The following is a 22195-nucleotide window of genomic DNA, read 5'->3' as shown; positions in this document are numbered from 1 at the left end:
GCCCGTCGCCTCCTTCAGCGGACACGCGTGTGGCGACCATAGCGAGCGCGAGCGCTGCGGACTCCACAGACGTGCGGCGCCCCCACCGGCTCACTTGGCCAGGTTGCAGAGCTCCCTGGCGCCCGGACACGCAGCGCCGAGCACGTCTTCATGCCCACTTGCCGAGGTGCTTCACGACTTCACGAGGACGTCGATGCAGTTGTGGCCGTGGTCCAGGAAGCCCTCGTACCCTATCCCGAAGTCTAGCTCCGCGACCAACCCGTTTGGTGCTTGCCCTGCTACCACCACCTCCTGGGCCAGCACCATGCCACCACCATCGCTGCCGCAAGTGCTGATCCACCGAAGGATTGCCGCAACCGCGTCACCCGTCGCAGCCTGTCTCCCCTGCCTCTGAATCTCTGATCGCAGTTGCTGCGTGCCGCAGCTGGCCACCGCAGCAAGCCAACAAGCAAGATGCGCAGCCACTGGCCGCCGCAAGATGCTCCGTCCCCGCTCAATGCTCCGCTCGCCAGCCTCTCACAGTCCCGCGCGCCACCCAAACGAGAAAAACAGACGATTTTTTTCCCTTCAGCATGCTGCCAAGAGCCCTAGAGGCCATGTCATCAAAGATAGACAGCGTGGCGTACTGACATATGCAAAACCACTCAGAGGGTTATTTGTCCGGTTTTTAAAATGTTTAATGTGTAAAATATCTGGTTTTAAAGTTCAGAGAATTATGTAGATTATCCCTAATATGTGAGGGGGTTATATTAGACTTTTTTTCAATTTGGGATGGAGGAAGTAGATGACAAGAATGAGTGGCGTTGGAGTTGCAGAAGGGACTACTGTAGTAGAAGCTGGAAGAAGACGACAAGAGGTTTAAGAAGGCAACCCCCGCCACTATCCATTCCCAGCTACGGCCACTGCCAGCCATCCATTGCTCCGTTGTCCGTTTCCACCAAATCCAATGGCGCTCAGGCTCTCCCTCGCCCCGCCAGCAGCTGCACCCGCGACCGCCACATGCCGCTGCAGCAGCGCAAGCTTCCTCCGGCCTCACCGGAGCAGGAGGCCGCGCGGCTGCGTGGTGGCGATGGCCGACCTGCTGGGCGACCTTGGCGCGCGCGACCCCTTCCCGGAGGAGATCGAGAGCCAGTTTGGGGAGAAGGTGCTGGGCAACGTCGACACGCTCCACCAGATCCTCATCCCCACCCTCTCCGCGCTCTCCCTCGCGAGCCTGCCGCTGCAGCCCGACGCGGAGCCGCTCTCCCTCGACGACGCGCGCAAGCTCCTCTTCAAGGTCGTCGGCTGGAGGCTGGTCCTCTCCGACGGCGACGGCGACGAGCAGCGGCCCGCGCGGCTGCAGTGCGTCTGGAAGGTGCGCGACGAGCTCTGCGGCCAGGAGCTCATCGCCAGGATCAACGCCGCGCTCGACGGCGCCGGCCACGCCCCGGCGGCCCTGGTGTTCGAGGCACCCAACCAGGTGACGGCCGAGCTCTCCACGCCCTCTGCCGCCGGCGACAGCCTCACCGTCAACGACTACATCGTCGCCGCCAGGATAGATAAAGTCAAGACGCTCGATCTTATCCCAAAGAAGCGAGCGTGGGCATGAGCGGTTGATGATCGATCGATTCTCCTCCCTTCCTGCCTCCTAGTGTTTTCCTTGAATTTTGTATACCGAACGAATGAACGAGTGGGAAAGATTCATTACTCATTTACTCCTGAACTTAAATCTCTTTCCAAACGAATCCTCTTTTTTTTTGGCCATTTGGCAAATGCTGCACATGATCTGAATGGGGCTAAGATTCCTGGGAGGATCATGAGGGTTAACAATGTGAACAAGTACAATAACTCAATTTTCATGTCCGTAAACATGGGCATCTTCATGTCAAGCATGGGCATTTTCTGTCTACAAGCATGGGCTGTTGAGAATGTTGAAAACTGATGTCTGGAAGGTAGTGTTACTGATCATCAGAAGTATTTTACTAAGGTAAGACGGTGTTTAATTTTGATTGGAACAATACCGCAAAGATGTTATTATATGTTTTATTTCAAAATCTTAATGACAAATTTCTATTTATTTGGTGCAGAGACATCCATTAACTGTAGGATCATGCGGTAATTCCACTCCTACAGACCGTTGTGAGCTGCTGTTAACCCAGAATGCATAATATGGCATATATAAAAAGAGAATCTTATAACCGAGTATCATGCCTGCTATCTATCATGTAGAAATGTTTAAGGAGAAACTCCTTAAAAGCACAAACCTAAAAAATGGTAATAAACGATTTTGAGACTTGATTTAAGAACATTGGCTATAAAAGGTTATATTCTTTATCTATATGTTTTGTGGAAAAAAATATGAAAGAACAACAAATTAGTATCCTCACATATGAAGAAGTCTCCCTTACAACTTCTTCCCATTTATTTGGCAGAATAGCCATTTTGGTCCCTCAACTATTACTCGAGGCTCGATTTTATCCTTGAACTTTCAAAACGTCCGTTTTAGTCCTCAATCTCATTTTTATAATTATTCTCATATTTTTAGCAGTTTTAACTTTTAAGATATGTGTCTTTCATTTTTACCATATTTGTCTATATAACACGCCAAATCGACTTGACACGCTGGCGCACAATCAACATGAACACGCAAAATGATCACTGCCCTTGCCCATTCTTTCACTTAGCTGCAACACCAAGAAAATTTAAATATTCTACTCTCTTTGAGCAGGCTAGGGCGGACCTGGCGCGGCTAAGTGAAAGAATGGGCGGGGGTACCGATGTCATTTTGCATGCCCATACCGACTGTGTGCCAATGTGTCAGGCCAACCTGGCGTGCCACATAGACAAATGTGGTAAAAATAAAAGACACGTGACTTAAAACTGCTAAGGATGCAAGTGTCATTATAAAAGTGAGATTCCGATAAACATCATCCATTATGATGGTTTCCCGAACTTCACCCTTAAAATGATGAACTTCAAAGCCAAGCATCTTACTCATAATCTCTAATAAGAGTTTCTCCAAAAGGACACCTATATGGGCACCCATATCCAAAATGGGTAGCAGAAAACCTAAAATCAATCTTTAATAGAGTACCCATATAGGAGATATATTTTGGGTTACCCGAGAGACACAAACCAAATATGAGTATATTCTCTCTCTTAGAAATCCATTTACAGAAAGGATTCTCTTTTGGGTTTTGTTGGAGAAGATGTTGAATGGGTATTAAACTTTTTGTCTGTAGCACTACCCAAATAAATAAGTCTTGTATTTTAGGTCTTATTTTTCGAGATAGTCTTAAAACCGTTTAATTTACCTCCGTATCCTGTTTTGAAGTGGCTAAGGCGGTTTGTTTGTTTTTTCCCTAAAAAACAGTCAACACTTATATCTTTTTTAAAACTACAAACAAAATCTCTAAACTTCTCCCAGTTTTTTTAGATAGATTGGGATATGAAAAATATAAATAAAATATTTAGATATCATGAAAAATATCTATAGATTTAAAAAATAATGTTAGCTCTAAAAATAGGAAACATCTAGAGAATTCATAAAGAATTATAATAGATTTCTAAATATGTTTTTGAAAACTTTTCAGAGCAAAAAAAAACACAATCAACATGAATGCGTTCAGCATTAATTTGTGTTACATCCAAATTTCCAGTGGATTTGATTCAACTTGCTTCACTGGCTCTCAGCTCATCGGTGATCATTTTTTGGGAGATCACCAGGGATGATATATCACCACCTGGATTTTCATTACCACATATGCCAGCAAATTTTCATTGGTGGCACCAATACTGTAGGTGAATTGCTATTCAGAGGATGCTCTTGCAAAAGGGCAAATTGATATTCAGCTAGAGCGGATACAAATGAGGTCTTGTTTAGTTTCTCCCAAAAACCCCAAAAGAAAATCAAGATTTCTCGTCACATCAAATCTTTAGACACATGCATGAAGCAATAAATATAGATAAAAACAAAAACTAATTGCACAATTTGCCTATAATTTGCGAGACGAATTTTTTGAGCCTAGACAATCCATAATTGGACAATATTTATCAAATACAAACAAAAATGCTACAATACCCAAAACCTAAAAAAAATTGCAAACTAAACAAGGGCCTGCTTTGGTGACAATGGGACCTCCTCTCAGCCTCTCATCGCGTCATGCAGGAACTCAATGGCCACAGACTTATCATCCCATCATCTGAAGTTCGAACACTAATATCGTACGTTTCCCCTTAGGTTTGGTGGGGTGAAATCCAACCAGAAAACCTTCCAGCTGATCAAAACTAGTATAAACTAGTGAAGTATTCCTGGTAGGAATAGATCCCAAGGTTGGTTCCCTGCCAAACGAACGTGCCCTAACGTGATTTTTATTGTGCTGTGAAGGATTTGACATGCATCATCTTAACTGTTTGCATACGTTATTCAGACTGCAGATTCTGCAGTAAGCAGTAGCCTGGCATGATTCACAAATACGATACGACAGATAAGTGTTAGAAAACTATGGCCCATCAGAAGATGGATTCGAGATCATCACACAGAAAGATCAGAAGGGTAACTCTCTCCCTCTGTCTTATCAAGATTTATACAAGAAAAACGGAGCAGCATGACAAGAATCAACAAACAATATGCCCTGTTTCAAGACATTTCTACAGACTAAAAATTGATTAGCCGACATTGTGCAAAATACTAATTCTACCTATAGTCCACATGTTCCCTTTCCAACAATTTCCTACTGTAATATAACTGAAAGCACGCACAACACTATCTCATCAGTCATGACCTGAATTCTCAGTTCTTTTTCATGAGGTACACAAGATAGCTCAAATGCTGCACTTCCAGTTCTATACCCTCGTTTTCACATCCTAGCAACAAATCTGATGGATCGATTTTTCACAAAGATGCGAGTGTGGGCATAAGCGATTGATGATTCATTGATTCTCTGTCTCCTAGCATTTCCTTGAATTTGTACAAATGCATGAGTGGAAAACATTCATTCCTCCCTGAACTTGAATCAAATTTGCAAACAAATGAGAAATTGCCAAATGGTTTCAGCAGTTGGGGAGTGCGAATTCTCTCTGATTGTTATTTGTTCGCTATTGGATGCAGTTTTAATTGATTCTTTGCTATCAAGTCCTAATTTTTTTGTTTGGCCAATTGTCAAATGCTGCATATAATCTGAATGGGCTAAGATTTCTGGGAGGATCATGAGGGTTAACAATGTGAACAAGTACAATAACTCGAAATTTTCATGTCTGTAAAGTATTGGCATTTTCAAGTACACAGGCATGGGCTGTTGAGAAACACAAGTTCAAGAGAATTTCTGGAAACTGATGTCTGGAAGTAAGGATTATTGATCATCAAAACTAAGTTCCACAGATTGTGTTTAATTTTGATTAGAAGTTGGAACAATACTGCAAAGACGTTATTCCAGTATGTTCCTTATTTCAACTATTGATGGACAAAATTTCTGTTTATTTAGTGCAGAAACATCCATCATGTGAGCTCATGTGAACCCAGAATGCATGCTATATGACATATATGAAGGAGAACCTTTTAAATAGTACCATGCCTGCTATGTATCATCCACATCCTATAAAAGTAGAAATGTTTCAAGAGGAACTCCTTAAAATCACAAAACTAAAAAAAATGGTAATAAACGATTTTGAGACTTAGATTTAAGAACAATTGGTTAACTATAAATTATAAAAGGTATATATTCTCCCTATGCTAAATTAGTGTCCTCTCATACGAAGTCCAGCGTCTCTCTTACAGCTTGCCATTTATTTTCAGCTGTTAGCATCTCATTCCCTCACAAGCCAAACAGACAACCATCTTTTGCACATGGGCAGAACGTCCATGGCACCCAAAACATTTGTTAGAATATTTCATTGCTCCTCACAACACGGGCTTTACAAAATTGTTCCAAAGAGTTTCTTCTCAGAAACACTTTAGGCTACTACCTGGAACCTACTAGTTCAGCCTCAGTCATGTACAATGTAAGCATTACTAGGAAAAAAAATCATTCAGCTAGTGGGAGCTAGGTGAAACATCAGTTGGAATAAAATATGCTAATAAAAATTGGTTAGATACCAGGAAAAGCGGCTTACTGTCAGATTCCGAATAGCGTAATGAGTTGCCCAATACAGACTTATTCATAGAACAATCAGTAAGATAATCTTCAGCAATGAGCTAGGCAGAACAAGAAACCAACAAACATGCACAGTGAGCCTCTAGAACAAGCCAGACCCAGCTCCTCCATAAATAACCATAACTTAAACTTTGTCTACAACAAGTCAAAGATCACTGGTGATTCTACTGCAGAGATCAGAATTGAGGGTCTATGAGCAGTCAGAGATCACTGGGCACAATACCAGCACGAGCTGTAGCATAAGCATCTGCAAGGCCAGGAACAGAGTCCTCGTGACAGTCAATGAACCTCAATTTGAAAGCATCATCTCCAAATTTAACGAATGTTGAAAAGCCCGTTCTACTATCCAGCAAACCCTTTTCCCGCAGGACCTTCATGACATAATGCCGCGGCATTAGCCTCTTCTCCAGGCTCATTGCCAACAGGACAGGCCTTTGAACAATGTATTGTGGCTCCACCCCAACTTCATTGACAAGGAACTCAATTTTGCGGAGAAGAATCTCATCAGAGAACCCTAATATAGCTGGCATCTTGGATACTGCAGAGGAAACCTCAGACTCAGAACAACCGAGGGTCCTCTTAAAGAACTCACGCTTGGCAGCAACCTTCTCTTTGGGATTACCGGCGACGACCGACACCACGTGCCTAAACATCCGTGAAGTTCGTGGCACCCCAAGCTGTTCCGCCCGCAGCAAAAACTCCTTGACGCGTTCTGGCTTGAAGTTAAGCAACCGCGTGTTGTTTGAACACAGCTGGACAATATCTCGAACACCCCACTGACAAAGCAAAGCTATGTTAGGCTTGATTATCCTCTCAAGGCTCATATTGAGGAGGACTCTATTCCTCTTTAGGGCCACCAGCACCTTCTCAAACGAGCCGTAGAAGGAGATGAAGAACTCTAGCCTGGAAGAGACGTCGCCCCGGCGGAGTGCGCGTGCGCCGACCACGAGGAAGCGAGCAATCTGGGGAGCAGACAGACCGACCCGGTCTCGAAGAGCAACAAGGCGGGGGGCGATGTTCTTCGCGGAAGCGCGAAGGAGAAGCGGATCTGCGGATACGACGGCGGCGATGTCGGCGCGGGAGAGACCGGCGCCGGAGAGCAGGGCGAGGATAGCATCAGGGTTGGAGGCAGAGGTGAGACGGGAGTTGGAGAGCTCCAATGATCTCTTGTATCCAATGGATAGCAACTCGCGGGACACCTTCTTGTACACCTCGCGGGCTTGGGCTGGGGCGAGGCCGCAGGCAGCGACGAGGTAGTCCTCGAGGGAGAAGGCCGCGGGGAGGGTGGTGGAGGTGGATGTGGAGAGGAGGAGGCGGCACGCGCGGGGGTGGATTGGGGAGTGTAGCGTGGAGGCGGCGCGGAGCAGAGGGAGGAAGCGATTTCGGAGTTGCAGCATGGCGGCGGGGGCGGGGAGGGGGAGGGGGAGGGGAGAGGACGACGGCTCGCTCTATGGACTTCGCTCGCACCCGCGGCGGCCAACACGGAAAGCTCTCAGGCTCTTTCGGGTGGACCGGTGGAGTGGAGGAAGGAGATGATGGATTCCTTGTATGGGCTGAATCCATGGGCCAAGTGCCGCGAGTGGCTCATTAAGCCCATCTCTCCCTACATGATCAAATCGGGGAATTCCTCAAATCGGTGTCAGAGTGTCCCAGTGCAAGACTAGCAGCACTACCTAAATACAGTTTTTTTTTAAAAAAAAAACAAATTGGCGAATTTTATCGGACTTCAAGACCAGCGACGAGCCGACAGATAAAACCCATCAGTGTTTTATGGAAAAAATATTCATTTTTAAATGTTACAAAATTATATTCACAACCTTTGAGCATATAATATTTCGTGGATGAAACATAATTTATTATCATAATTTTCAATATATCTTTTTATAAACTTTTATTGTAGACAAATTATCTTCACAACCTTTAGAACCCAACTCTTGTACAACGATTCCACGGTTATGCTATCCGATCCAACATGTTACCCTTTACTTTAGTTATTTTTTATTTCCTTTTTATTTTGTTATATTATAACCTACTAGGAAAAGTGTCCGTGCGTTGCAACGGGAGAAAGAAATTAACAATTTTTATAACCACGATATCTGTATAACATAATGTCATCAAAAGCTAAACTTATGTCTTGTTTAATTCCCACAAAAAACTAAAAACTTTTCAAGATTCCCTGTCACATCGAATCTTATGGCACATACATAGAACATTAAATATAGATGAAAACAAAAACTAATTGCACAGTTTGGCTGTAAATCACGAAATAAATCTTTTAAGCATAGTTACTCCATGATTAGACAATATTTGTCAAATAAAAATGAAAGTGCTACAGTAGCAAATTCTAAAAAGTTTTCGCAAGTAAACGAGGCCTTGCTTGTGGATGGAAAAAGATATTCATGAACGGCATCACGTCTTGCGCCGTGCAAACCACACCTGTCGATGGGCTCGCGACGCACCCGCATCGCATTGCACCCTCACGTCCTCTCTGCGCCCACCTGGCTCCTCTCCCCCAATCCTCCTCCCTGATCCAGACCCGGCAAAAATTTTGTCTAAATTTTTGCTTTTTAGTAATTTGAGGTTGAAATTTTGCCTCTTTAGTATTAGGTATATATAGGTATAGAGGTAGATATAGATATATATATTTATCTTTCTTTTTAAAAACAACATCTATTTATCTATTATTGCAGGGTTTTCACAGCCAACAGCGTGTCAGTGCAAGAGGTCAACAAATAAATTGACCTTTGTTACAACTTACACGTGTTCTTCAACGCAATCCTCATTAATCTACAGAACTACTCGTTGTACGCATGCACACAGGTTGGAGTTGCAGCATGTCAATGACAAGTTGAGCCGCTGTTTTCTGAGAAATTGAAGAGCATCTCTACGCATAGATTCGTCACGGAAGTTTCCAAGATTCAGACTTTAGAAGCGCGGATCAATCAGCCGGCGAGCGAAGGGAACACCCAAACCGGGGGCGGCCACTTCCAGAGCAGGTCCTGGTGGCGCCGCGCGACGGCCTGTAGCTCTCGTCGGTGAGGTCCAGCACGCCCACGTCCGACGGCACCTCGTGGCACCGGTCATGCGTCCACGACCTGTCGTCGGTGAACTAGACGCAGTCGCCCTCACCCCGGCGTCGTCCGCCGGGACGCACAACGACGCGCTCTTCCCGAGGAAAAGCGCACGCCCGCCCAGGACGACGCGACCATCCACCCGCGCCCATCGGCCGGCGGCGGCCGTCCACTCGAAGAACTCGACGCCCGTGGTGGTGTCCTCCACGTGCTCCGGCCAGGGCTCCCACGGCTGATGGTCACGCCAGGTCCTGTCCGCGCCGGAGGACGACGACAAGCGCACCGCGTCCACCCAGCACCGCCCGGCGCGTGGGCGTCGAGGAGCGCCACTCCGCGTTTTCGGCCCGCGCGACAGCGAGGCGGCTCAAGAGCTGACAGATGAGCAGCACGGCGTACCCGCCCCAGGAGGAGGCCGAGGTGCCACACCTCCGCGACGCCGACACGATGACGGCTTTCTCGTACACCTCGAACCGGAGCCTGTCGGGCACGAGCGTCTTCGGCGATACCAGCGTCTCCTCCTCGCCGCAGCCGCTGCCACCGCCGTCGAAGAAGGAGAACTGCAGGCCGTAGCTCTCGATGTGGCCGTCCGCGCCACGGCGTGCGTCGACGAACGAGAGCGTGGCGGCGGGCAGGAAGCAGATCTGCGCGCCCGTGACTGGGTTCAGGAGGTTCAGCTCCGAGCAGGTGTCGGCGGTGACGAGCCGCCCGTCCGGCGACGAGCCAACTCAGAGGCGGTTGTGGGCGGCCGACGCCGGCTGACAGATCGCGTACGCGCGGCTCTCCGCCAGACGAAAGTTTTTATAGACCAAAATTTTGGCTGAAATTTTGCCTACATTTATAATATAAAATAAGTGTTTATAAAGGTGATAAAAAGTACATATATATATATACACACAGAGTAAGAACATACCCAAAATTGCAAGTCTAGATAATGCTTTGATATCATTCCTCTTTGATTCTTCACCATTTGGATGTCATCAAGCATATGTTTTGGAACAACCAAATTAAAAGTATCTATGTCCATGGGCATATCATGGTTTAGAATTTCTTGCAGTTTCTTGAGAGTCAAGCTAATGGAATATGGTTTGCAGTTTTGCACCCAAACTTTCCTATCAAACATAATGAAATTAAGATAATGCATGCAGTCAATACAATTCAATTATAAAAAATGAATTAATAATGTGAAATGGCGCTTACTCCAAAGTTTGTGGACAATTAATTGATTTGATGTAGTCACAAAGGCCACCTACTAACTCACGTATGCCCATCTTAGAAAGAATAGACATTAGTGAGTAGTATTTATTTTCAATAGACAATGGGCACATTGCTTTTGAATTCTTTTCAACATTTGCACTTTCCAATATTATAACATCATCAGGATTTGACTTATTGTCAAGATTTTCCTGGAAGTTTGTCAACAGTGGTGCTGTATTTGATTTCCAGCATGACAATATACCGGCTAATTTGTACCTAAAAAGATTAATACTTTCCTGTGCGGTACAAATATATATCAATACATAAACATTACTTAATTACATGTCAATCACCAAAAATAAGAGACATATATACCTGTGTAATTGGATGAGATAGTGTATCTCCAGTCCAATATTCCATGAATTTGAGCAAAAATAGGCCGCAAGATGAACTGAATAGTTAAAATAAAATTTAGTAGTCAACATAAATAAACCACAAAATCACTTGGAAATATGTGTTTTTATATATACCTGTCTTTCTGAATTGGTTCTTGTAGTTTTTCTCTGACTTTCCATTTAGTAACATGAAGATCTTTCCAAACATGTTTAATCAAGTTTTGCTGACTTTCAAGAATGTCCAAATGATATTGTAGTCCTTGTAACTGTATAAATAATCAAATGATCAGAAATCGTCCAAAACTTAATGAACAGATTAATTAATAAAAAAATTTAAGAGGTATTTGAGCTATAGAAACAAACCATAATAGTGAGGTCAGCACGGTTGAATTTCCAACACAATGAATCGAGTACTTGAATCTCAGACTTTCTTGCGTTCAAAACAGCTAAATACCAATGATTGTCTTTGATATTTATTGGCAGAAAAATCTAAAATAAAGTTAATAGATTAGTTACAGATGTATAAAATTAGGAACTGAGAATCTACTAATCCAAATAATTGACAATGGAGATATATGTTACCATTTCATGCTCAAGATATTTTCTAACAATTTCTGTAATAAAAGTACTATCTTCATGTACACCAATGTTGCCATCCCTTTTAAACAGTCCAGTAATGAAGGGATTTTGAAAATATATCTTAGCATTATCCATATTTTGCAGATGTACTTGATCTCTTATGCAACATATATAAGCACTGATCACCTACAAATAGTTTAAAATACATTAAAATTAATATTAATAACGGGAAAATTGTAAGGCTGAAATTTTGCCTCTTTATTATTAGGGATAGATAGGAGACTCACATCATCGTCTAACCATTTGCCTTGGTCTAGGAGGCACAATAACTGATGTTGTTTCACAGATATTTCATCAATCTTCACCAGTAAGTCGTCTTTTGAAGATGTTTCAATTAATATTTGAGCACATAAGTCCATATTGGTCAATGTATAATCTGCATATAATTAAATATGGATTAGCTTTATATCCTTGCTACTATAATTGAAAGACTATATAAAAAAGAACATATATATAAATGAAAAAAATACCTTGTGGTAGATAGTCATATGTATCAACAACATCGTTTTGTTCTTTTGGTTGTTGTTCGTCATCCAATGGAAGTTTTTCTTCTCTCACTTGCTTATCTATCAATTTAGAATCTGAAGACAATGTCTCTCTGGTTGGCGATGCCATTGTCTTTTCATCTGAAAGTTTTTCTTCACTCATCTTTGCTTTCTTTAAGTGTCGAACATCAGAATTCTCATCATTGCTTGACCCAACATTATGATCCATTTTTTTCTATTAAAAAACAGCCAAAAAAATTTAATCAGCCAACATAACTCAATTGCACTACCACAGCTTTATTGAGAAGCATCATAGAGCCACCTTCAGCAGCTATAAAAAATCAGCAATACTCTCTTACATCATTAAACAGACAAGAAGTCTCTCAAAATAGATCCCCTGTATTTTTCAATCACATAGATCACATCAATCCATGGTTATATGGGAGTACACAGTTAAATACCTGGACGATCAGTGTGCACTTGACGTCGATGCTCAGCGGCGCGATGAGGGTGCCGAGTTGGTGGCTTCTTGCCGTTCGTCGTCCAACTATGTTGGCCAATACGACTGGACTCTGCTGGAGGAGATTGTATGCGAGACGTTCTGTGAAATCAAGTAAAACAAGAACCTTTAATATATATATATATATATATATATATATATATATATATATATATATATAGGTAAGATACAGAGAGGAACGATATTTTCTAATCCGAGGTGTTTTTGTTTTCGATTCCAATTTCGATTCGATTCAAACTTACCATAGAAAGACATTGAAGAAGGGAAGTCTGTGTCGAACTTGGATTTGAGGTAGTTATGTGCCGCTCCCGAGTCCGTCCCGACGTCTCAACACCTCGTCGGCCTTGGCGTCTGCTTAGGTGCTGACGGCGGCGAGCAGACGGCGGCGAGCGCGTGGGCGAGCGGACGGAAACGAGTGGGCGGCAAGCGCGTGTGGGCGCAGCCGCGGCGTCGACATCCCTGCACCTCGCCGGCCCTTTTGTGACGGCAAGCGTGTAGATGCGGACAACAGCGAGCGGGCAGCGAGCGCGCGTGGGCGAGCGAACGGCGGCGAGTGGGCTGCGAGCATGCGTGGGCGAGCGGATGGAAACGAGCGGACGGCAAGCGCGTGTGGACGCAGCCGCGGCGTCGACATCCCTGCACCTCGCCGACCTTTTCGCGACGGTGAGCGCGTAGATGCAGACGACGGCGAGCGGGCAGCGAGCGCGCATAGGCGAACGCGCTTGGGCGAGCGGGCAGCGAGCTCCCAAGGGCGAGCGGATGGCGAGCGCGCGTGGTGTGGGCGACGAACGGCGGCGCTTCATCCCATCGAGTGCTACGGCTTGGCTGTTTTTTTTACGGAGGAGACGACGAACGGCGGCGCTTCATCCCGTCGAGTGCTACGACTTGACTGTTTTTTTACGGAGGAGAAAACTATTGTGATGAGATGCTGAAGGCGTTCTGTGCGGAGACGGGGAGATGGGCCTGCGGAGGAAGTCTACGTGAATGGGCCAGACGACTGCGAATGTGCTGAATGGGCCAGACGAAAAACGGCCCAGACGAAAAAAAGAGGCTGAAATTTTGCCTCTTTATTATTAAGGATAGACTTGTTTATCTTCTATATACTATGAACAATTTCTTATGTTGATAAGTTATCTAGAATAAATTATATAAATAAATGGGTTGGATATGTTGTGTATTTTTTTTTGAAAGATGCGAGAACAACAAAAGGATGTATTTAAATACTTTTTTATTCTAAATTAGAAGATGTTTTAGTTTTTTTAGAATTTCCCTATATATTTGGATATTTTTTTTATGTGTCAATTAATTGGCAGCTGGCTTAGATGAACTGTCAGTGTATTTTACACTAGCGGTTGGATTAAATGAATCACTTGTGGGCACATCCCAAGTAGACGCCTCTAATGTTCAGGATTTTTACTTGTCTTTTTATAATGGCAGTGGGCAGTGGCACTAAACGGTTTGGAACTGTCAGTACCGAACTTTGTTGTACTAGCGGAATTTTCCACTTCATCACAAATGAAAATCCATACGGGATATATAGACGACGTAAGTACAGAGTGTAAACAACAGTTGAGTATTATTACCGCCTTAGTAATGGCTCCATTCTAGCAGTGCCGTACGTTATTTTGACACGCTGACGATCTTACTAGAGCGATGCATGCACCTGCCATTCCAAGCTTGGAGATAGGGATGACACCTGTTTAATTTTAATTAATTTGTATTGTAATGGCTGTGTTTTTGGTGGGAAGGATAGGCATGGGGTCCGTGACTTTTGGCGACCCGACCCGGGCGGCCGGAGGACAGCAGTGGAGAAGATGACGACGGAGCCGCACAGCTGACACCACGCCCGCGGGGCAACGTGTCACACTGTCACTGGACGAGGACGCGCGCCTATCCAGAGTAGACGCACCTGGTCTGCATGGCGCCGGAGTGCTGCTGACAATGATTGGGTTAAAATTAGGTTTTTTGTTTGGTTTTACTTTTGTGCTGTATTGGTTCGGATTAAAACAGGCTAAAAAAAAAGCTGTTGGACCAGTTTGGTTTGGGCTCTATTAAAGTGGGCTGAACTGGTTTGGCTATAAATAATAGAGTTTACAATGATTTTTTATTTTATCTATTTATTTTTTGCTTTTGTTTATGGCTAAATATAAACAATAGCATGAGGTGACGGTGAAATGGTGAGTTAGAAATGTATTTTAATGAGTCTAGCGTATAAGTGGTATGGTTTGCTATGGATGACTGAAGTCATGGTCTAATTTGGTTTGGATTTGACTTTCACATATATATATATGTTTTGGATTGGTGTGAGTTTGGTTTGGATCTTAGCCCACTGTCAGGTTTAGCTGCTGGGCTGCTGAGGGTGCTGGTTTCTGGATCATCCCGTAGATGCCGGATCGCTTTGTTCAGTGTCTGCCGAGTTCGTGGACGAAGTTACTATTAAGGGTTATGCGCACGAGTTATATCATCGATTTTCTGTAACATACCAGAGCTGTTATTGCTATTGAAATAATGATAGCCCTATTCGCTTGAGTAAAAAGTTATTTGATGATTTTTTTTCTAAAGAAAAACACTACTGACAATCGACAGATAATTTCAAACTGACCAGGGTGGATAAGGACCAAGGACCAGATCTGCTAGCATTCTGATTTGTTCAAGGTCGTCATGGTCATCCGATGGATGATCTGTAGTAGTACTATACTTACTAAGAAATAATATGGAAAATATTAATCCATTTTCTAATTTATTGTATAATAATATAGTACACTAGTACTAGGATTACAAGTTTCAAAAGAAAAAAAAAAGGATTAGAGATAGGGACGCACACTCACCAGCCTGTCATGATAGTATCTTCCAGAGACATCGTCCTCGCTGGAGAGTGGAAACGAAAACCCGTGTGCTCTGCTGCTAATCCTGTGTGCTCTGCAGCTGCCGCAGTACGTGCCACCGGCTTCAAGTCAAGCACCATCGCATATATAAAAACGACCACCTGCGCGCCGCTGGGGCTTATCACCAATACACTACTGCATCCATACTCATCCAATTGAAAGGATTATTACGATCGAGGCTCTTTCACTCATCAGGACCTGATTTTCCTGTAACCGTGACTAGCTAGTCTTGTGCTCGTGCAGCTGGGACACATCACACACGTACAGAGACACAGGAGATGGGGTCTCTCATGGCTGGCTGGGACTCGCCGGTTCTTGCCGACGACGACAAGAAAGGTATACGCGAAAGAACTGCTGTTGCCAGGGATGGAACTCGATCTCTGATATTAATTAACTCTAGCTATTGTGTGTCTTTTGATGTGTTATATAATACTCAGTTAACGCGCGCCGGAACCGGTCGCTGACCAAGGAGGAAGTGGAGGCGTTCTGGAAGCAGCGTCGGAGTCGGAGGTCGTCGGAGGAAGGCGGCGGCGAGCTCGCCTCGCCTCTTTCCTCGCCGCCGGCCACCGCCACGGTACCTACTTACTCTCTGAATCTCTCATATCATGTCTGCGGTCTCGTCGTGCATCTGCATCACACAGTAGCTCATCATGATGCATCACAAGCCTGACGTACGTACGGTAACGGATGTGGCATGCAGTGGCAGGAGAGCCCGTTCGGGAGCTCGGAGAAGCCGGCGGCGGCGGCGGTCCGTGTGGACGGCTTCCTCCCGGGCGGCGGATCCGGAGACGACGACGACGCGGCAGCTGACAGCCCCAGCAGGAGCCGCGACTGGTGGACGCGGAGCAGCTGGGCGTTCCTCAACGAGCCGCCGCAGGAGGAGCCCTCCGCCAGGGCGCAGCAGCGCTACACGCCGCAGTTCCACGTCGCACGCATCGCCACCGGCAACGCCTGATGACTGATCGATGAAAACGCCGCCGGCAACCATGCACGCAGACGCAGCTGACCACAGGCCACGCCCGGTCGTCAAGAGGCACCGCCCCGGCGGTGCATGTTTCATCCATAGTCGTCCTTTCCCCGTATATATGTACAGTAGTATGCCTATGATAAATTTTTTTTTGCTACCACGGTTTCTGCCTACGAGTATGTACTCCTTACGCATACGTACTATGTATAGCAATCTAGCTACTATATATGCGTATGTATTTACTCCTTAGTGCATGTGAAAATCTCTCTGTTCATTGTTCAGAAAAATTACCCATTTGTACTTGGCACTAGTTTTTTTTTTTTTTGAGTAACACTTGGCACTCGCATCCGAATTTTCTGACGATGAGAGAGGAGGGAGTTTTTATAAGCATAAATTTGGCTAAAGGGAAGTGTTGAAAATCAAAGTTAAGAAATAGTGTATGAACAAAGACTTTGAATGATGGCTAAATTTAATGAAGGAGGAAGAATTTTAAAGAGTTCAAACACTATAAAATTTCTGTATGGATTTACCATATCTCTATATAAATAGAGAGTCACTTTCATTTTTATGAATTAATTAAGAAAGAGTAAAATACAGAATAAGTTTCTTCCTCCTTCATCTTTCTCTCTGTGTGTTTTATGCCTGTGCTGTGAGAGTGATTGTAAGCATTCTAGTAAGACCTTATTTACATGCGAAAAGATTTTGGATTTCGCTACTATAGTACTTTCGTTTGTTTCGTTTGTTTGTGGCAAATATTGTCTAATCATGGACTAACTAGGATCAGAAAATTCGTCTCGTGATTTACAGATAAACTGTGCAATTAATTTAATTTTGAAAACTTTTTAGTTTTTGCGGTGAACTAACAAGGCCTAACTCTATTTAGTTTCTTTGCGAAACCAATCAGTACTTACGCCCTTGAGACCCGACTTGTTTGGCCGGCCCGTGTCCTGAGTCATTCCAGGCCGACTGGGATAGGCCGGGCCGAGAAACCTTTCCTTCCCTACGGCGCCTCCTTCGTCTCTTGCCCGTTCCCACCCTCAACAGCGAAGAGTCCACTCATGGAGACCGCCGTCTTCTCCGCCGCCTCCCTCTTCCACGGCGCCGACGACAGCGACGACGACCGAGGTACGAGCATCGAATCAACCCCAACCCAACCCTCCTCACTGCCTTCCCCTCTACGTCGCTCGCCGTACCGCGTGCTCCTAACGGCTGGTGCTGTCTTTTCTGCGGGGTTGAAGACGAGATGCAGGTCAGCGACGAGGGGAAGAAGCCGGCGAAGTTGGAGTATGAGGAGAGAGCCCACGACTTCCCTGGCATGGTATGATTCCATGATTCGGCCGTTTTGCTTCGCGTAACTAGGAACTAGGAACGGTGCTTCTATGGCCGGGGTTTGAACTATTATTTAGATTTCTCGCCTTCTCGGCGTTCGGTTTGGAAGAGGATTGATGAACAAGTTATACCTAGATGGACAGAAACAAGTGAAGAACGTTTTGGGATTTCGTCTTGCTGTGTGCTTTTTGTGTTTTGTTGGGGTTGTATGGCCTTATGGGCATGGCAGATCCAAGGAAGAACTGACATGATGTTATGCAAAACGCAGCAGCAGTTTAGTAATTCTCTGATTGTCAAACTATGGACAGCTTAGGTTCCCCATGAATTATGTTGCGCCAAACTCAGCAAAGTATAATAATGAATCAAAATTAGTGTGGTTGTTAATTCAGTACAAAGGCATACTTACGATCCTGATCCTGTAATGGACAGAGCAAGATTATTATATCGTTACTAGTTCCAGAATATTTGGGTTTGATTTTCATATTTGGTTAGTGACTTAGCATACTTTTGAATAGTATAAGTATATGGACGTGCTGCTTACTCTAAAAATCATGTTGCTACATTCTTGGATGTGTTAGCAATTTTTCAGCATACAGTACAGTTCGTGGGGCTGCATCAATAAATCCACATGCTTAAAATAAAATGACTGACCGGCTATTTCGATTCTATTTTGATTCTATATCGAAGACTGCTCAACTTGTAACTATTATTCAACAAGAGTTACGCGAATGTCACATTCGATTTCAATTTCATTATAGCCATTCCTTATTGCATTATTACAGTTTTTCTTAATCTGGTTTGCGCTCAATTGTCCTTATTTTCCTTTTCGTATTTATCTATTTGTTCACCATTCAAAAAATGATATACAGAAACTGAGTGTAAGGGAGTTCTCATGCCATGAGCTTAATGCCAACCTTTTGTGGCCTGGGACATTTTCATTTGCTACTTGGCTGGTTAAGAACCAGTCGATTTTGGTTGGACGGCGTATCCTAGAATTAGGAAGGTATGGGTGCCATGCTCTAACTGTAATGGTGTCTTTTCTTTTCTTTCTTTCCTGACCAATTCAATCCAAGTTGTCACTTTATATATGACTAAAAAGTTATATAACTACCCCTGTTATTGCCATGTTGGGCTCAATAACTTAGAATATCGATACATCCATCTCTCAGGTTTTTCTCCTACTGTGTCAATCCACCAGAAAATTGTAGTCCTAAGCAGCTGGTTGGATGATGTCATAATGATTTTGTTGTACACTGGTATAATAAACAAAAGGCTATTTTGTTTGACCTGAATACCCTACTGTAGTAATGATTTTGTGGTGCAGCAAACAAAATCTCTATTTTGTTTTCCTTTGTCGAATGTAGTCATAAGAACATTGTGTATATTCTACAACTTGTCTATGTTTTTTTTCATTTGTTCCTGCTTTCCTGCATAGTGGGACAGGAGCTCTGGCTATCTTTCTTAGGAAGGCATTTGAGGTGGACATTACAACCTCTGATTATGATGACAAGGAAATCGAAGAGAACATAGCTTACAATTGCAGAGCGAATACCTTGGATGTCTTACCTCATATCAGACGTAAGTTATCTGACCATTCCAAACAAAATCTACACATTTGTAGTATTTCTTTTTTCCCAAATGTGCCCTTCATGTTTTTCTGAAAACTGTGCCCTTGATGTGTATCTAGGATGCACCATCTAAAAGAGGATAATTGTTCTCTTATGTTTCTTTTTAATGCACAGACACATGGGGACACCCATTTCCAGTTTCCAGACCAGATTGGGACATTGTCATTGCAAGCGATATCCTACTTTGTAAGTTACCAAGTGTATATCTTGGTACCTGATCTCCCAATCTCAATGTGTGGTGGAATGACCTAACATGATATTCATTACTTTCAGATGTTAAGCAGTATGACAATCTGATCAAAACAGTGTCCTTTCTTTTGAATGAATACAAGCAGAATGGTCACAAATCTGACAGCATAACCATCACGAACAAATCAGGTACTCCCTAGTAGACATATATATATATTTAACTTTGTAAATCATCAAGGATGTTGTGTGAAATGTTTCTTTCCCTTGGCAGGAACGCAAGTACCTGCAAAATCACCAGTGTTTCTGATGAGCTGGCGCAGAAGAATCGGAAAGGACCAATCACTTTTCTTCGATGGGTGCGAGAAAGCGGGCCTGGAAGTGCAGCACTTGGGTGATCTTGTGTACCTCATCAGCAAAAAGAGGTGAAAATTGAGGAAATGATATCCTTGAAAAAAAATTGAGGAAACGACACTCATCGTTAAATTTCTCACGAACGGCACAGGGGAATATACCTGGGTGGTCAGTGTTAGGGACGAAAACGTGGATTTTGAATAGGTTTTGTTAGTGATATTTTAATCAACTTTCCAGTAAACACTGGTTTGTTTGAGGAAACAAAGGTACTGGAAGGACCCATTTTCTTTTGGAAAATTGGATGCACCCTCTTTCTTCGATTCTAGGTGGGATATACTGTCGTTACTTACAATTGTAATAATACTCTACAGAGCAAGAGCTGTTATTAGAGAGGCACCCCTGCTCATTGCCTACTGGGCTCCTGGTCTGATGCCGCTGCTGTATTCTTACGGGAAAAAAAAAATGCAGCAGCAGCTCTGTTGTGAGCGAAAATCGAACCAAGATCGACCTGCGAAGGCCGAACTTTACACGCTGCAGCGTTTGATTATATTTCATCCTGTCAGAACGAACAATCGGCTTCTCAACAAAGGTCGAAGATGGGCAATCAAATACGGCATGCAATCCGCTTTAGGCAGTTCACAGCAGCAGAGGTGGGTACCTTTTGCCAAAAAAGCAAGATAATTTCCCAAGTACTGTAATTAACAGCAGAAACAAAGACAATAATGATCCAAAACCAGTAGTGTCTGTTTACACGGAGAGGACATCTTTCGACGATGACGCATGGGACCCCCTAATCCCTATAGTATACCTAGTGCGTGCAGGGTGAAGAGGTGGTGAATATCATACACGCGCGCACACTTGAAACCAAAAGCTATCTATCTATCTACAAGGACACGGACAAGACGCATGTCATGTATACATGACTACACGAGTGCGCGTAGCTACTAGGCGTTGCCGGTGACGATCCGTGCGGCGTGGAACTGGTCACACGCGAAGCTCCTCTGCGCCCTGCCCAACACCACCTCCTCCCTTGTCGGCGGCGGCTCGTTCAAGAACGCCCAGCTGCTCCGGGTCCACCTATACGAATCATATATATATACAGTACAATGCAAACGTGCACACATGAATCAGTTCTGCAGACTTCTAAGTTCTAACACGTACGTACGGTAGCTTGCGTAGTACAGCAGTGAGCGTACGTACCAGCCGCGGCTCATGCCAGAGCTATCGGCGGCGGCGGCGTTCTCGGGGACGGGGAGGAAGAAACCCTCCCCTCGGGCCGTCGCCGCCGGCGATGGCGGCTCGCTACGGGAAGAGACGAGCTGCTGGTCACCGGCGCCGTAACGACCGTAAGCTGCGCAGCACGTGAGGTCGTCGTCGTTGCTCCTCGTGGCGCCGCGGCCAGCTAGCAGCGGAGGCAAGGACCTCGTCGCCTCCAACTGACGCTTATTAGCGGCGTGCGGGACTAGTATCTCCTGATGAACAGACAACGATAAGCTATACAGATGGACTGATGCGATTTATTTCTTGAACCTGATCGAACAGATGATTATTCCGTATGCGTGTAATTACAACGTGCAGCAGTACCGTACCGCGCCGGGAGAGCCGGCGTTCGGCTCCGGCGCTGCTGGCCTGCCCTGCTGCTGCTGCCTCCTCCAGAACGCCGCCACCTCATCCTTGGTCAGCGACCGGTTCCTCATCAAACGAACTAGGCACGGGCAACAAGCACACGTGCACACATATATCGATCAGACGGCAGCAATAGTGGTTAGTACCGACACAGTTTTGTACTACATACATACAAGAAGCAAAAATAGTGCGAGTCCTCAAACAAACAAAGCTCTGAGGCTCTGAGCTTGCATGATGCATGGAATATGGATGGAGGACACACTGGACACATCATGTTATAGTATACCTTCCTTGTCACTCAGCACTGATGAGCTCCAACCGGACATCAGGGATCCCATCTCCACTATACTCAGATGTCTATATGGATCCTAGCTATATATGTCCGCTCCACCGGCTCCGGACACAACAACTCTCTTCTATATATGCACCCTGAAAGAACTGTATATGTGAGACGCGATGGACAAATAATCGATACTGATAGCTCTCTTTTATAGACGAACCTCGCAGATTCTTGGCGATGGATGGCGCCAGAGCAGCTGTCACAGACCAGCAGGGGGCGTTGTTTGCTTTCAAGATTTATAATGGACCAATATATATAGGTGAAGTTATTCGTGCGTGCAAACGTAGTATTATCCTTAGCTTTCCGTTCAAATACTCTCTCCCCTTCTCGCTCAGGGCCTCTTTGGCAGAGCTACTGAGAATTGAGCTAGGCGACTTCGCGACAGTACCGTACCCGCTCCAAAAAAAGACATCGTGTTTTTCAAATATTCTCTCATGCATGCAGC

The 22195-nt window shown here is 44.6% G+C and overlaps 6 protein-coding genes across 10 annotated transcripts; 3 read left to right on the top strand and 3 right to left on the bottom strand.

The window, feature by feature from the left end:
- On the top strand, positions 841-1724 carry LOC8079700. Its single transcript, XM_002466122.2, has one exon. It carries the CDS (start codon positions 947-949, stop codon positions 1586-1588), a length of 642 nt encoding a protein of 213 aa, XP_002466167.1. The 5' UTR covers positions 841-946; the 3' UTR covers positions 1589-1724.
- LOC8079699 (transcription termination factor MTEF1, chloroplastic) lies at positions 6037-7569 on the bottom strand. Of its 2 annotated transcripts, XM_021451816.1 has the most exons (2): positions 6995-7569; positions 6037-6907 (listed from the first exon to the last, which is right to left on the bottom strand). In XM_021451816.1, the coding sequence occupies exons 1-2, from the start codon at positions 7526-7528 to the stop codon at positions 6332-6334; spliced, it is 1110 nt and encodes a 369-aa protein (XP_021307491.1). In that variant the 5' UTR covers positions 7529-7569; the 3' UTR covers positions 6037-6331. The 2 variants fall into 2 exon arrangements, with proteins under 2 accessions (XP_021307491.1, XP_002463602.1); XM_002463557.2 differs by having other exon boundaries at positions 6037-7569.
- On the bottom strand, positions 8758-13534 carry LOC8080215. 4 transcript variants are annotated; one of them, XM_021456365.1, is made up of 11 exons: positions 12678-13531; positions 12377-12487; positions 11901-12150; positions 11658-11806; positions 11374-11556; positions 11155-11280; positions 10927-11057; positions 10772-10847; positions 10400-10692; positions 10113-10311; positions 8758-10031 (listed from the first exon to the last, which is right to left on the bottom strand). In XM_021456365.1, the coding sequence occupies exons 1-11, from the start codon at positions 13236-13238 to the stop codon at positions 9873-9875; spliced, it is 2238 nt and encodes a 745-aa protein (XP_021312040.1). In that variant the 5' UTR covers positions 13239-13531; the 3' UTR covers positions 8758-9872. The 4 variants fall into 4 exon arrangements, with proteins under 4 accessions (XP_021312040.1, XP_021312048.1, XP_021312044.1 ...); XM_021456373.1 differs by having other exon boundaries at positions 12377-12516; positions 12678-12816; XM_021456369.1 differs by lacking the exons at positions 10113-10311; positions 10400-10692 and having other exon boundaries at positions 12678-13534.
- LOC8080214 lies at positions 15347-16594 on the top strand. Its single transcript, XM_002466121.2, has 3 exons — positions 15347-15656; positions 15758-15894; positions 16021-16594. Exons 1-3 carry the CDS (start codon positions 15599-15601, stop codon positions 16273-16275), a joined length of 450 nt encoding a protein of 149 aa, XP_002466166.1. The 5' UTR covers positions 15347-15598; the 3' UTR covers positions 16276-16594.
- Positions 17204-20182, top strand: LOC8079697 (protein N-terminal and lysine N-methyltransferase EFM7). Its single transcript, XM_002466120.2, has 7 exons — positions 17204-17412; positions 17526-17605; positions 18486-18619; positions 19052-19194; positions 19359-19430; positions 19518-19622; positions 19705-20182. The coding sequence occupies exons 1-7, from the start codon at positions 17346-17348 to the stop codon at positions 19857-19859; spliced, it is 756 nt and encodes a 251-aa protein (XP_002466165.1). The 5' UTR covers positions 17204-17345; the 3' UTR covers positions 19860-20182.
- On the bottom strand, positions 20508-21967 carry LOC8080213. The gene is made up of 5 exons (XM_002463554.2): positions 21911-21967; positions 21697-21839; positions 21374-21489; positions 20985-21256; positions 20508-20861 (listed from the first exon to the last, which is right to left on the bottom strand). Exons 2-5 carry the CDS (start codon positions 21746-21748, stop codon positions 20729-20731), a joined length of 573 nt encoding a protein of 190 aa, XP_002463599.1. The 5' UTR covers positions 21749-21839; positions 21911-21967; the 3' UTR covers positions 20508-20728.

The sequence above is a fragment of the Sorghum bicolor genome, chromosome 1 (genome assembly GCF_000003195.3).
Source record: "Sorghum bicolor cultivar BTx623 chromosome 1, Sorghum_bicolor_NCBIv3, whole genome shotgun sequence".
NCBI classification, from domain to species: domain Eukaryota; kingdom Viridiplantae; phylum Streptophyta; class Magnoliopsida; order Poales; family Poaceae; genus Sorghum; species Sorghum bicolor.
This window is presented reverse-complemented; position numbering and strand designations above follow the sequence as displayed.

What these genes read in the sequence shown, in the direction of transcription:
- LOC8079700 (XM_002466122.2), top strand. Translation starts at nt 947, where the DNA reads ATGGCGCTCAGGCTCTCCCTCGCCCCGCCAGCAGCTGCACCCGCGACC.
- LOC8079699 (XM_002463557.2), bottom strand. Translation starts at nt 7,528, where the DNA reads ATGCTGCAACTCCGAAATCGCTTCCTCCCTCTGCTCCGCGCCGCCTCC.
- LOC8080215 (XM_021456365.1), bottom strand. Translation starts at nt 13,238, where the DNA reads ATGAAGCGCCGCCGTTCGTCGCCCACACCACGCGCGCTCGCCATCCGC. An exon ending in ATATGACTATCTACCACAAG is followed by an intron (nt 11,807 to 11,900) that starts GTATTTTTTTCA and finishes AATTATATGCAG; the next exon opens with ATTATACATTGACCAATATG. An exon ending in GAACCAATTCAGAAAGACAG is followed by an intron (nt 10,848 to 10,926) that starts GTATATATAAAA and finishes TTAACTATTCAG; the next exon opens with TTCATCTTGCGGCCTATTTT.
- LOC8080214 (XM_002466121.2), top strand. Translation starts at nt 15,599, where the DNA reads ATGGGGTCTCTCATGGCTGGCTGGGACTCGCCGGTTCTTGCCGACGAC. An exon ending in TGCCGACGACGACAAGAAAG is followed by an intron (nt 15,657 to 15,757) that starts GTATACGCGAAA and finishes TATAATACTCAG; the next exon opens with TTAACGCGCGCCGGAACCGG. An exon ending in CGCCGCCGGCCACCGCCACG is followed by an intron (nt 15,895 to 16,020) that starts GTACCTACTTAC and finishes TGTGGCATGCAG; the next exon opens with TGGCAGGAGAGCCCGTTCGG.
- LOC8079697 (XM_002466120.2), top strand. Translation starts at nt 17,346, where the DNA reads ATGGAGACCGCCGTCTTCTCCGCCGCCTCCCTCTTCCACGGCGCCGAC. An exon ending in CGACAGCGACGACGACCGAG is followed by an intron (nt 17,413 to 17,525) that starts GTACGAGCATCG and finishes GCGGGGTTGAAG; the next exon opens with ACGAGATGCAGGTCAGCGAC. An exon ending in TGTCTTACCTCATATCAGAC is followed by an intron (nt 19,195 to 19,358) that starts GTAAGTTATCTG and finishes TTTAATGCACAG; the next exon opens with ACACATGGGGACACCCATTT.
- LOC8080213 (XM_002463554.2), bottom strand. Translation starts at nt 21,748, where the DNA reads ATGGGATCCCTGATGTCCGGTTGGAGCTCATCAGTGCTGAGTGACAAG. An exon ending in AGTGCTGAGTGACAAGGAAG is followed by an intron (nt 21,490 to 21,696) that starts GTATACTATAAC and finishes GCCCGTGCCTAG; the next exon opens with TTCGTTTGATGAGGAACCGG. An exon ending in TCTGGCATGAGCCGCGGCTG is followed by an intron (nt 20,862 to 20,984) that starts GTACGTACGCTC and finishes TGATTCGTATAG; the next exon opens with GTGGACCCGGAGCAGCTGGG.